Genomic DNA, 14,548 nt, shown 5'->3' with positions numbered 1-14,548 from the left:
AGACCTGAAACTACATCATCATCTACATCATCATCATTGAAATTAATAAAAATAATTAATAGTTTGGGTAGAATTTCAGGGTATACAATTACTGAATGAATCTGAATGAATGCTACTTTGTGTGCTGACTGCTCATTTTGTTGGTACTCAGGTTATTTGGATTCCGAGAGATATTTCTCATGATTAAAATGAATTTAAATCTGATGAAAAAATGTGATTTCCAGTGATCTGGAAAGATAAGCATTGCTTATTAGTATTCAGGGTTAAGTTAAAACACCCAAGATGAATACTGTTCCACGGATATTAAAAATACTTCGTTCCCAAAGTGTATTTTCAATATATTAAAGGGACATTTTGGAAGTTTTATGCAGGATAACTCACCACCCTGCTTGTCACATAAGAGAATGCAGCTGCTAGGATCAGAAAGAGGTTTTAATTTTCCAGATATTAGGTTATATCTTAAGATCTACTTGTTGGCATGTGTAAGTTTCTACAGCCTGCTCCAGCTAGGATGTCTTCCCCACCATCACAGGGCTATCTACTACTAAATGACTAGTAAAAGGTATCATTTTGATTTGCTGTATATTATTACTTACTGTTTTTTGGTTTTTTTAAAGCATCAATATTACTTGTACACAACCTTGGAAAAACTGCATCCTAAAACATGGCGTATTAATAGTAAGCAAGTCCTAGGCTTTTAATTATTATTTTTGCCGATTACATAGCAACTCAGCAATTTTTAAGTATAATTCATGACTACAAAACTCATAAGGTTTTCCGATTATATCCAAGCTATCAAAAATCCTATTCATGATCAGAACCTCAGAACTATTTGAGCATTACTCTCCAGTTTATTTCTGTATTGTTTCTAGGTAAACTGCTTAGTTTCTACCCCAGCAGATTTCCAAATAAAAAATATCCCATATTACTGAAGTACCAGATGACGCACAATGATGAATGCTGAGAAAATTGATAAACCTGCAGGTGCCATTTTTTTATATATAGAAAAATTAACACCACAACAGAAGTACTTACATGTTAGGTGTATCAGGAAAAAAATTCCCCAGGTTTTCTAACATGGGGGTAATCTTTTCAGAGTCCATGTGAAACCTGTATTAGATGTACAGGAAGTTCAATTGTTTGCAACCACAATAATTCATTCAGGACAACAGCAATTTGTTAACACCATAAATCCATTTACTACATTCATAGAACAATTTTATGTTAATGCCTCAAGATCACAATCAGGTTTAAACTGCAAAAACCCACAATCAGAATTACTCCCAAAAAACAAAAACACGCGATAACCACCACCATGTACGCCACAAATAAATACAGCAATAAAAAGCGTTAACAGTAAAAACCATTTAAGAAACTCCTGCTCTAAAAGCCTTCCCGGGTTGGCTTTTTAAAAATGTTTTAAAGCATCCAGTGAAATGCCAAAATTGGCAGTGTTGTGGTGACTGCCAAGCGTATCTAGTGAGTCTTATTTTACAGATTAACTGACGCTACCAAGAATGCCCTGCTCTGTGAATAAGTAGAACTTATTCCCTAAAAGGTGGAAAGCTGATGGGATCATCTCTCCCAGATCTCAGAGTCCAGGAGGGGGTATTTAGGTGAAGGCATGGTGGGTAACCTTTTTTTTGGCTCAACCACAGACATTCACCTTTGGCCAAACCTCTGGGAGCTGCATGCCAGCAGTGAGTGTGGCCACCAGTGTATGTCCATGTGCATGTGTGCGCAAGCAGAGACACTCCCACTCAGTTAATCTATGCATGTCAACTAACATGGGAGGGGGACCACCCATTTTCCAGTTATCAAGCCATCAATTTAAGGGCTGAGGAGGGGGCGATCTGCATGCTCACTGGGACTTAATGAGAGCTGTAGTCCAAAACATTTCTAATGCACCAGGCTGATAGATCCCCCATATAGCATGCTGAACTCCAGACCTCCTGCAAAGGGTCGAGTGAAGTATATGCAACTCTTAATTTTATTTATCGGTTCTACAAATTCAGTATGGTTTTTTAAAAGGTGCAGTATGGCAATATTTTTAAAGGTACAGTAACTCTGCTATCCACACTAAGTAATTCTATGAAAGTTTACCTTGGAAGTGCCCTTTTTTTCAGACGATCTAGTTTTAAGACTTCTTCCTCCAAAGTCATTTTTAAGTTGCAGAGAACCTAGAATAAGAACATCCTAATTTAATTTACAGTAAAATACAGCAACTAAGTCCTGGCTGGTGCCCACATTGCTGCCCTAAAGATTTCAGAAAGGATGATTGTGGAAAGGCTGCAGAAGTAGCCGCTGCTCTGGTCAAGCATGGCTTAGGAAAGGTGAAGGCAGATGCCAGGCCTAATATGCTGTAGAGAAATAAGTCTTGAACTGGCTAGGATGAACCTTGAAACTACAGTGGTACCTCGGTTTACGAACTTGATCTGTTCTTTTCGTCCGTTCTTAAACCAAATCCGTTCTTAAACTGAGGCACGCTTTCCCTAATGAGGCCTCCTGCCGCCGGTGGAGTTTATAAACTGAATTGTTCATAAACAGGGCTGTTTGTAATCCGAGGTACCACTGTACTTCTCTGAGGAAGTGGTGTGAAAGGGGGTGAATGCCTAAAATCTGTCTACAGTGGTACCTTAGGTTAAGAACTTAATTCATTCTGGAGGTCTTTTCTTAACCTGAAACTGTTCTTAGCCTGAGGTACCACTTTAGCTAATGGGGCCTCCCGCAGCTGCCACGCGATTTCTGTTCTCATCCTGAAACAAAGTTCTTAACCCGAGGTTCTATTTCTGGGTTAGAGGAGTCTGTAACCTGAAAAGTATGTAACCTGGAGCGTATGTAACCCGAGGGACCACTGTATATGTATTTTAAGTGCTCTGTGCACATCCAGCTTCTGCCATGCCTTCTCAGAGGGATGGAAAGGGTTGGGACAAAAATGGTAAGCTCTTAAGATCTATGAAAATGTGCAGTGGCTTTAGGAATAAAGGAACTGAAAGAACCCTGAAAAACTAGCTGAGGCTACAGACCTAAATCAAATGATCCTACCTTGAATGCTTCTATCACACTAAACTGCTGTGACTTTTCATCAAAAAGAGAATGCTTTCCGTAAAAAAACAATTCAGTAAAAATAAAAACCAAGCCAAAGAGGAAGAATCTGACATGAGAAATTAAAGACTAATGGAGAAAGTTCATTATTTCCACTTGCTTAAAGACACGTTTTTGTTTTCAGTCAGCTATATGAAGACTTAACTGGCTTGCAAATTACCACAATAAGCAAATGAGTTCAATTCGTGTGCTAAATTGATAAAAAAAAGCTAATGTAAAATGTTGGGCTACCAACAATGCTTGCAAACTGCAGTAGCTGCACTGCTGTCATCTGGTTGTTGAAAATTGTGGTTGTATTACTGAGAAGTGCTTTGAAAAGATTTGTTTCCTGAAAATAGGATATAAAACTTTCAAATAGATAAGTAAGTAAATACATACATACATACATACATGCATACCCAGAAGGAAAGTTAAGGAATCAAATGATTTAATATTAAAGTTACCTGATTTAAATTATGGTAAGGCTTCAAGGAATGGGTTGCTTTAATCTCCCTTGCCATTTTTATGGCTCCATCCAAACTGTTTATTTTCTGCATAACTGATAACTGAACACTATGTATATCAGTTATATAGTAACTGGTGTTCATTATCAGTTCTGTCTCCAGTTTCCTTTTCCTAATTGAATACAAAGAAAATCAGACCTCAGAAAAAGTTGATCACGTTACGAATAATAACTCTGAATAGTAAACTATACAAAACAAACATACAGTACTCATGTTAAAAATAAGGTTTTGGTGATGATATTAAAATTACAAACTACAGAAAATGCCAGATTTATATTTACTGGATGATAACAAACTAAGACATACTCAAGAGTAGATCTACTACAATGAGTGCACTCAATGGATTTCTTGAGTATGATTAAGGCTGGATAACTATCACCTATTGTCCTCATAACAAGCAACTGACTGATACTGCATATACCACACAAAATGCATCCTTAACAGCCAGCTCTTCATGCTTAACACATTCTAAATGCTCAAGGGCACAAGACGTGCAAGCTGCAAGCATCCATAGCACTCCAAACAACAACCAACTACTGTAGTACAAATGAAACTGTAAAAATCATAGGGAAAAAAGAGAGAGAGGTGCAAGAGGAGGAAAATTAAAAGGTGGATGTTTTGAAACATTCTTGTTTTGAATATGCAACTGCCTTTTAATTCATATGGGCATATAGCGAAGTATTGCACTAAACGACAATTACAGCAAGGGTAAAAATCTACCCTGAAACTTGATGGTCAGGTCTTTGCCGATAGCAACTCCATGGAAGGGTAAACAATGGATCTGAGCTCACAGATTCCTTGTGTCCTTCCAGGACTCCTGCTACATATTGTCCCTCCCACGTCACAGAAGCAGGCATTTTGCTAAACATTTTGCCACACAGAAATCTGCATTATTATAGTTATGTAATGCTTTTCAGATAAATTATTAACATCAAAGCAAAAGCTTTAAACCAGGTTACCTTGAATTTATGGAAGCAATAATGTCTGAAAATGTGTCATTAATAACACCTGCAATCTTGCTTTCTTCTTCTTTTGCTTCGGTGATCAAATCCTCAAGCATCTTTTTCATTTGGGGGGGGGGAGTGACAAAACAACAACCTGTAATTCTGTATGTGCTCTATAGCCAGCAGAACTAGATTTACAAATAATAAAAGCAGCATATAACTTTCAGGAACAACCTTCCCCCCTTTCTCTCACATGGTGGCAGTAGTTGAGAAGTAGTGATGTACAAGAATACAAGGTTGAGGTTCATATTTTATAATGGCTACATGGATGATGTAACATATAAGGTTGAGCAAATAATTATTAGTACCCAACTGTTTAAAGGTACTCCAGCAACTTTTAAGTATTCCTTCATCACTGGACAACACACAAAAACATCAGTTAATGGTGCACAATGCAGTAGAAATTATTAATGTTAAGAAATGATTTCTATTCTGCCTTTGGATTCAGGAATCAGCAAGGCTGCTCACAGTAATTATATAAGTCACAATACAACTAGTAAAAATTTATCAGGACTTACAGTACAGTCACAGTTAATACAATGATGAAGACAAAATCTCTTTTCAGAACAGCCCTATATTGGAAAAGCAAAGAAGCAAGACAAACTTCCTTAGGGAGGAAGGTCCAAAGTTTGGTGCTACCTCTGAGAAAGTCCAATCCCAATTTTTTTTTATGGCTAGTGCATCCGGAAGATGATGATGATATGCAGGTCTCTTCAAATGGGAAGACAGAACTCCCTTGTTTTTGTTTTTTATATATTGTGATATTTCCTGTGAACCACCCTAAGATCTCTGTGTATAGGGCAGTATATAAAATAAATAAATAAATAAATAAATAAATAAATAAATAAATAAATAAGTATTGCAGACCCAGACAGTTTAAGGTAATGGTTGAGAAACTCAGGCCCCCATGTCCCTCTATCTGGCCCTTGGAACTATCCCATGATCCCTGATTCTGCCTAGCTGGAATGTGCCCTTGCTTGTCTGAATGGAGGCTAGAGAAGGGTGTGTGAACACTGTTGTGCAAAAGTAAAATTTAATTGTTTTGCCTACTTTTGTTTGTGGCCCTACCCATCACTGGTATGTGGCCCTCAGTATGCTGCCCAGTATACTGCATAGGATGGTTTTAACCTTTAAAACGAACACAGAACCCTCCAACACAGTGCAATTGTTAAAGCAGCCTTCCTTATTTAACACCCTGGCAAGTGGCACTGTGCACCATGGCAAGTGGCACTGTGCACCATGTTTCCAGCACATTGGTGTTTAAAGCCCTAAATTGACTTAGGACCCAAATATCTTAAAGGCCACCTCCAACCCTGCAGACTCTCTAGGTAGTTCTACCACCCACAGGAGTGCAGGAAATGAGGGGCCTTTATCTATGGCAACCCATAAACTGGGAAACTTCCACCCCATATAGAGGTGCATCAGACATCTTTGTTGCATAGCTATACTGAAGGCCCACCTCCCCCTGGCATTTGACAATTAAGGTGTTTATTTTGTGGGACCCAATCTCTTTTCCTGAATCTGAACTGTACTGATTGCAACCATTTTATTTGCATTAATAAGTGTATACTATATATGTATACTATATTGTTGTAGCTGGCCCTGGAACCTTATGGTAAAGAGCAGGCAGAAAATATTAATACATAATCGCAATTTAGAACTAATGTGGATGTTACTAGGGTATAAATTATTGTGGCTGCAGTCTTCTCTAGAAAAACACAAAGCTGCTAAGCACGTCTAAAATGGTAAAATACAGTCTTCACAACAGTCTCTACCTGAACGTCAAGATGCAGCCTGAAGCCCAAGACTACAACACAGAGTCCTATGGGTATTTGCAACTCTGTTCCAATACATGCTGTATCTCTATCCTGCTTCAGACTAATTCTCAACAGTACTTCCATCCTGTCTGTAAAAGGTAAAGGTAAAGGTACCCCTGCCTGTACGGGCCAGTCGTGTCCGACTCTGGGGTTGCGCGCCCATCTCACTCTAGAGGCCGGGAGACATAGAACAATCATCAGCATACTGTTGACATCACATTCCAGATTTCTGGATGACCTCTGCAGTGGTTTCATACAGATACCTTAGGCTTGCCACTGCAAGCTCCAAACACCACCTTCTGAGAGCTACCCTTCAAAAAGGACCAGGACCAAATGCAGTACAATGCCTCCCCTCCCAGCCAGGAGATCCAGGAGGATGCTATGATGGATGGGATCAAAAGCCAGTGAAAAGTCCAGGAGAGCCACAGGGACCCACTCTCATTGCTCACTTCAAAGCATTTTTAGTAATAATCCGAAGATCTCTGGGGGTTTCAGGGCAACCAATGAAGTTGTTTCAAAACCAGAAAGAAGCCAGGGTGAAGATCTAAAATAACTGGTATCCTCCAAAAACACCTGGAGCTGAGCTGACATTAAATTTTATAGCACCTTGCTGAAGTATTGTTAGAGAAAGAATTTCTGGGAACAGACCTCAGTATAAACTAAAATCTGAAATACTTCAAGCCAAGACACATAATTCTTTTGGCCTACCTCCTCCGCACTCTTTAACCACCCAAGATTGTTTTTAGCTACTTCCAAAGCTTTCTCTATCTCTTGTAGAATTTTGCTATTCTGGGGAAAATAAAAGGATAACAATATAATTAGAAGAGAGAGCTGCTTTAAACAAAGGCCCTCATAGCACTGTAATTCAATTAATTTTGATTATCTTTTTTTTAAAATGCATGTGTATGTTGTTTTCAACAAGTAGCAGACAGGGTTTCTAAAAATAAAACCGGAGTATCTCAAAAGAGTAGAAATCAAGAATCCATACCCTCAGGTTAATCATTTAATAATGTGGTATAGTCACTACAAGGTTATCTCTTTAACAGTTCATATTTCATTCTTTTTTTTAAAAAAAAACCCCTAACACCCTGTAAGCTTTCCACACAATTGTTTTTTCATTCATGAATGCAGAGCTGTTAATCACTTCTTTCAAAAAATCCAGACATATTTCTGAAGAGATGCCAAGACTATGAAACGCTCTCATCTAAGGCGGCTGTTTCAAAGCCTTGGCATCTTTTCTTCAGGATTATTTTGCTCCTTTATCCATTTAATTCTTTGAAGGTTCTGCTCTCCTCTTCTCCACTGTTGGGAGTTGACATCTCAGTTCACTACAGCCAACCGACAATCACCAAACAAGTTAAAACAGGACACTGAACTGCCCCAAATCTAGTGACAGTAATATAACTATTAAATGTAGGTGCTTTATTCTCAGGAGAATGAGAAATCTTATCAAGGTGACATATTTTAACCCAGAACACATTATGGAGTACAATGAGTTTGAATAATCATTGATATCCACATATGTAAATGGCTAAAAAAGACAATGCAATGTTTTCTAAAAATGCTACAACACATTTGGGGGGCAAGAATCAGAGAAGGCTGTCACACTGCAAAATAAATTGTCACCAGTAGTGGCGAACATTAAATGACCAAAATTGATGGAGAAAAATATCAGTATCCGGTCTCTTAATTCTCTAGCCCCCAGTGATTTCCAAAAAGGCATCACTTTGTTGCTGTGCTTTTTACCAGCAGTCCAACAACACAGAAGTTTAGCAAATATTTCTTCAACTCACAAAATGTCATTATCACCAGTCCAATTTAGTTACACTTAATTTGAAACACTTTACTAAGCAGACACAAAACAGAGTAAGATCGTTTACATACCATATCTGCTGTAGATGGTTCTGATCTTAGATAGTGAGCTGGAGTCCAGTGAGCAGAGTTAATCGGCTGATTGATGCTTTGAGTATTAAACCTAAAAATCAAATTGTTATATTACTTAACAAAAATAATACCTTCAATAACACATCTCTTCCGACTTCTAGGGGAGGAACACAGTGGATTACACGTCTTTTGTCAGAACGTTGCCGACAGATAAATTATGTGGCAATTGATGATAGCCAGACATAAATCTTGGCTATCGAATTCAGTCTGGAAAAAAGTGTTTACAGGGGATTAACCGCTGGTGCTCTGAAAAAGCCGTTTTCTGCATCAAGAGAACAGGAAGCTGTCAGCTCCTGAGAACCCTGATGGGGTTAAGTGACTTTTAAGCATAGGAATCAGCATCTTGCCCAAAAGCCTTGTAAGAGCCCTGATGGGCATTGGATCTGCAAAAGTCTCCCTTAATCATTTCTAAGATTGTTATAATTTATAACGGCCCTTTTTTCCTTTCTTTGCTTTTTGCTCCTTTTTTCTTCTCTTTCTTTTGTGTCCTTTGCTCTGGGCCATTATTGGTCCAAGGATTACACAAACATGAGAGTGGTGGGTGGATGGATGGACTCTGAGTGAGAGGCAGGGAAGGGAAGGGAAGGGAAGAGAAGGGAAGACCTCCCAGAGGGAGAGACTGGAGGAAAAAAGGAAAGCCCCTTGGTGAGAGGTGGGCAGGTTTACTACTTTCTGTGTGAGACAAGGGTTAAGAGCTACCTTTGAGGACACTATTTTCTCTTTCTGTTTTTGTTTATAATTAGACTGGTTTATTTTATCTTACTGTATCATGAAAAAGCTTTAATAAAATCTTATTGGGGGAGGACACATACTCTTCTGAAATATTCTTTTTTGTTGCTAATTTTAATAAACTATAAATGTTTTTAATTGTTTTAAACTTTTCTTATAATTTTAAGGTTTCTTGTAAACTTAGGAGTTTTGCTGCAATGAAGTAAATAAATTTTGTAAAGTAACTAATAACCTTTTACTGTCGCCTCAAACTTTTTTTTTTTAAAACAAGACCAAGCTATTTACCCTCACATTTTTAGAGATAGAACATAGAATTACAATCCTGATGAAAGCCTAAAAAGGTAAAATGGGTTGATTGGAATTTTATAGGGAGTCAAGAAAAAAACTTTGGCAGAATGAATAAGTTGCAGCAGCCTAAAATGTCATTTTCTTAGTTTCTTCGGTACACAGAACCCAGCAGCACTAAATATTAAATATTTCACCAACTGAACAAAATCTTAACAGATTTCCTTGTAAACAACAGCATTTTAAGAGCCAAATGATGAAATAAAAAGTTTACTAAAAAAGCCATTATTAAAATTTAAATATGTTTCAGCCCCACATGCCAGCTCCCCCTTCGCTTTGAGTCATCAAAACACCCTCAGATTTACCTTTTATATTTTTGCAGACTCCTAAGACGGACTTTTTGTTCAAAATCTAAGGTCACCTACAAGAAAGGAATGGAAAAGTTCATAGTACTCATTTCAATACTTCCTAGTACAATTTCCAATACAGTACTCAACACTATTGGATCCAATCTTTCTTAGATTGCTGCTCATATTTTTATTTCGGTTCCAGGTCAGCAACAGAACAGGAAAGGAGACAGTAGAGACAACATGAGAACTGACAATGTCCTACCCATGTACTCTTAAGCTATTCTCCGACAAAACATTTCTATAGGAGTGCTCTGATGGTGTTTCCTGCTTGGCAGGGGGTTGGACTCGATGGCCCTTGTGGTCTCTTCCAACTCTATGATTCTATGATTTGGCTGCAGGTTTAATTTTGTTAGTATCCCATCAGAGGCCGATTTAGGGCAGTGCAACCTAGGGGGCAGTGCAGGCGTCACAACTACGACACAGTGAGTGGAGCAGAATGGAAGGAGAGAGGTGAGGTGCCAAATTTTGGCCTTGCACAGGGCACTGCTGAAATTTGAAAGTTTTAGGTCTGCCCTGATCCCATATATCCCCAAAGAAAGCAAATCAATTACTTGTGAAGTATAGCTATCATATGCACCAGCCCTGTTGGAATTCTGAATCTGCAAGTCTAAAAAGAAGAAAATAAAGAGACGCAAAAACAAGTTAGTATATGAATGCTCTTGTTATTTAAAACAAATTAACACACATTAGAGTAACACAACAAGCACTGAAGTTTGAAAACAGCAATTTCCATGTTTCCATAGGTCTCTGGCTGGTCAAGATGAAGGAGGAATTGGAGGAGACAGAATAGTTACGGCACTTCCAGAAAATGTACTTATTGAGCACTCATCCTACCTTATCTGTTCACAGGTAGATTAGATGATTTTGGAGACTCAATGAACAGTCACACAAGATTTGTTTTAAGTGTTTTCCCACTTTCCAGTGCATTTTCTCATCACGTTCCTTACTGCAACAAGTTTTCTCTCTTGGGGAAGTAGGTTTGTTGTGAAAGAACTCCCAATCAAATAACTGCACAGCCTGAATTTGCCCAAAGACCCCCCCCCTCGGGCCAGATTTAGGTTTGATAAGGCCCTAAGCTACTGAAGGTAATGGGGCCCTTTATATGTCCAGCTGTCCTTTGTCAACAACAAATTGTTGCTGTTTTTTGCGTTGAATATATGCTATATGGTAATTTATGAACCTAATAGGTATCTAAAGCCATTTGCACATGCTGCCATGCAACCAGTCCATGCAGAATGTAGGAACCCTATATATAAATGAGCAAACCAGTGATATTTTAGGAAGCAGGCTAATGGGCGGGGTCCATTACTTACATCATAGGAGCCCACACAACACAAAACACTGTTGCTGTATGTAGGTTTTATTTTATTTGTCTTTTATCTTATATTTTGGAAATGTACATCCAGCTTTTTTCCCTTTAAATTTTTTGGGGGCCCACCAGAGAGTGGGGCCCTAAGCTATAGCTTGTTTAGCTTATACATACTGACCCCCTGTCCCCCCCAAAAACAACAGCAACCTGGAAGCATTGTTGAGTAAGAAATTACAGGTTTTGCCTTTGTTTGACTTCTCCCTCACATAAATCATCTGGGTTTGCATTCTACCGAAGTCAAAAGCTGCAATCCTGTGCTACTTACATGAGCACCCCACTGAAAACACAGACTTTCTTGTGAGTAAAAATGCATAGGATAGGGTTTGGAAGGCAGGAAATAATATGCCATATGCTTATAAACTAAAAATCAAGGCCAACTTCCATTGTAGGTAAGGTTTTCCAGAAGTCTAAAGGAACACCTAGCATTATTTACAGATGGCCCTGAAAGTTAATTGATAAGAAACACCCCAACTCCCAAAAAAAACCCCCAACCCCACAACAAATTAACAGCCTGAGAGCTTTCTGTATTTTAAGAATCGCTGCGCTGGGACCCAAACCTAAAGCAACTGTGGGCGGATGAGGGCCTAACCTAACAGAAGAATATACTAATTTTCCGAATATAGATTAGTCTTTTTTCATTGTTTCGATCCCTACACAAATCCTGCTCCATCACAAACGAAGGGGCCAAGTAGAGCTCCGAGGTAATATATGGTTTTACATTTGCGTCAAGTGACCTAAAGAACTTCATAATTAAAAAGTCGGGTCTCGCCGCTGGAAAGATGGCGTCCGACTGAGGCGGCCTCTCGCTCCTCGTCTGAACATGCCCGTCGCGTGTCGGGGAAAGGGAAAAAAGAGAGGACCCAGATGGCCTGCTTTTCTTCCAGGGAAACGGGAGGAGGCGTGAAATGAGATGGTTTTCCAGCCAAATGCTGCTGCGGAGGGAAGACGGGGCATCCCCACCCAAGGGGTGTTTTGTGCAGAGTTTTGTCCTCCAGGGAGGAAACGAACCGTAGTTTCGTGCTTGCTCGAGCCAAGCAACAAAACGCCACCGCAAACCTTCCCGAACTCAACAGGTCCCGTTTGCGAGTGTTTAGGATGCGGCTGCGCGGGGTCCCGAGCCGCAGCCTCGCCTACTCGGAAGCAAGCAAGCCGCCTGCCCCGGATTAAACGAGGTGGTGGTGTTTTTTCTTGCAACCCCCAGTTCTCTAACCCGCTGCCCCCTGCAAAACTCTCTCCTCCGAAGAAGAAGGAGCGTCTTGTTCGCACACTCCACCTGAGCCGGCGTCTCTCAACACCCGTCGCGGCGGGGCTCCGCGCTGCCAGCCGCCCCCGAACGGGCTTTTCTGCTGGAACCTGCCTCGGCTCTTGGCGGAAGCGCCCGGGAAGGACGCCGCCGCCGCCATCTTCTCCGCCCTCTTTCCCTCCCTCCTTCTGCACCTCGCGTTGCCCCGCGCGGCGCAAACCGGCCAAGTTCCGAGTCACCGGCCAGCGCGAGCTCCAGCTCTTCTCCGTATTTGTTTGCGCCCACCTTCCCCGGCACGTGCGTTCCGACCAATGGAAACTCCTGAGCCTCCTTTCCGCAGCCAATCGCTGCATCTCGGGATGGAGCGGGGGCGGGAACCCTCAGTGTGCGCATGGCAATTTAAATACTGTAATAATAATGATTAATTGCTGTATTATACCTAGGATGAGAATTCGCAGGAGGGCGCTACTGTACAATTGATTGTAATCATTGATATGCCTTTAAGGCGGATTTCATATATGTATATGGTTTTATTTCTGTTAATATTTGCTTGTGTTTTAATGGATGGTTTTTTCCTATGTTTTTAGTGGTTCTTGTTTTTATCTGTAAGCTACCTTGGGTCCCGTCAGGGAAAAAGGCAGGATAATAATATTAATGATGATGATGATGATGGTTGGGTTGAAACTGGGTGTTTGCAAGTGCAAAGGTACCATCTGTTATAATGCATTAACTACAAATTAATATTAACGCATCTATAGACAAGATCTTTCCCGCAGAATCACCCAAAGCGCTCCCTCCCCCCCCAGCAACATTTACTTTGCTTTTGGACAGTGATGCTTTGCCCAATGGAGTTGAGCTTTATTATACTTGCATTTGCAGTAGTGGCTAGTCCTTTCGGTGAGAATTTACCACTATATGTACCACAAGCTTTGTTTCATTTTGATTTCCCCCCCAAACACCACCACTGTGCAAATTCACATACACACACTACCTCAAAACTGGGAAGCAAAGACTGCCAGGTTCCCCATCTTTGCTCTAACTACAGCATTACTGTAGTTGCTTTCTTTTTTCCTCCTCTCACAGCTGCATCATATCTTGTTGCCTCAGTGCTGGGAAGCCCTCTCATTGTTTCAGGTATGTTTACCTCACAAAGCTAATACGTACCTTATGTGGCAGAAAGCCCCTAGGATATTGGGTTTTCTGTTTTTAATAAGAAAAATAAATTGCAGATTTCAGACGCAAGATGGCAGCAAGGTTTAGCTATAATTAGAATGGCTGAGGATAGCCATACCTAATAAGATGGAACTATATCCCCCATCATTTTCTTGGCTTTGTGTGTTTTACAGAAACTCAACAGTGTTCTCAGCCCAATGGTTCTTAACACAAATTATATATATGCTAAACGTTTCATTAGTCAAAGCAAGAACCAATATAACTTTCCAATAGCTGTTTGGAAGGAATCCTATCAGTGCACAGATGGGTAGGTATTTTATCAGATGGGTTAAATTTACTGGAAAAGGAGCACCTGAATCTAAATTACCCATGCTTTTTCTCATGCAGTCATCTAGGCAAATTCTGTGGATGACATGAAATGGAAAATATATGCAACTAAAGGAGACATTCCCAAAGGCTTCCCAGTGGAGTAAATGCTCTTAGTCCCAATAACTATGTAGTCGTAGAATAACACTGAGGACACCCACTAATATATACAATGTGTAGCTTATGGTGCAATCTGAGTATGTCTACTCAGAAGTAGGCCTCACTGAGCTGAATGGGATTTTATTCCTCACACCGTCATGAATTGCAGGACCAAATTCACAGTTTACCAGATTAAATTTGAGTTCAGTAACCAACTGTTCAATGGCACCTCCATGAATCTGAATGATTCAAAAAGGAATCTATTTAAAGCACCACATTCTTACAAGAAAGACCATATTCCCTCATATGAACCTGCCTGGGTTTTGAAGCTTAAGGGAAGGCCCTTCTCTCGGTCATGCCACCCTCATAGGCATTCTTGGTAGGGACAAGGGAGAGGGCCTTCTTGGTGGCTGCTCCCAGACTTCGGAACATGCTCCCAGAGAAGTTTGATTAACTCCTTCCTTGTAGTCCTCCTGCTTATTCCACCACCTTATTCCACCT

At 40.1% G+C, this 14,548-nt stretch overlaps 1 protein-coding gene across 4 annotated transcripts in view; it reads right to left on the bottom strand.

Moving 5' to 3' along the window:
* RNF17 (ring finger protein 17) overlaps positions 1-12,678 on the bottom strand; it is a 46,722-nt gene extending 34,044 nt beyond the window's left edge. Inside the window, exons 1-9 of one of the 4 annotated variants that reach the window (XM_028726263.2) lie at positions 12,440-12,678; positions 10,349-10,404; positions 9,753-9,808; positions 8,314-8,404; positions 7,138-7,218; positions 4,568-4,668; positions 3,549-3,720; positions 2,104-2,180; positions 1,036-1,110 (exon numbers count right to left, since the gene is read on the bottom strand). In XM_028726263.2, the coding sequence (XP_028582096.2) occupies positions 1,036-1,110; positions 2,104-2,180; positions 3,549-3,720; positions 4,568-4,668; positions 7,138-7,218; positions 8,314-8,404; positions 9,753-9,808; positions 10,349-10,404; positions 12,440-12,569 (839 nt within the window). In that variant the 5' untranslated portion in view covers positions 12,570-12,678. The remainder of the gene's footprint in view (positions 1-1,035; positions 1,111-2,103; positions 2,181-3,548; positions 3,721-4,567; positions 4,669-7,137; positions 7,219-8,313; positions 8,405-9,752; positions 9,809-10,348; positions 10,405-12,439) is intronic. The other 3 variants (XM_077927062.1, XM_077927063.1, XM_077927064.1) reach the window with 3 other exon arrangements.
* Positions 12,679-14,548: the final 1,870 nt, after the last annotated feature.

The sequence above is a fragment of the Podarcis muralis genome, chromosome 4 (assembly GCF_964188315.1).
Source record: "Podarcis muralis chromosome 4, rPodMur119.hap1.1, whole genome shotgun sequence".
In the NCBI taxonomy this organism is placed as follows: Eukaryota; Metazoa; Chordata; class Lepidosauria; order Squamata; family Lacertidae; genus Podarcis; species Podarcis muralis.
Note: the sequence above shows the minus strand (reverse complement) of the source record. Positions and strands in the feature narration are given on the sequence as shown.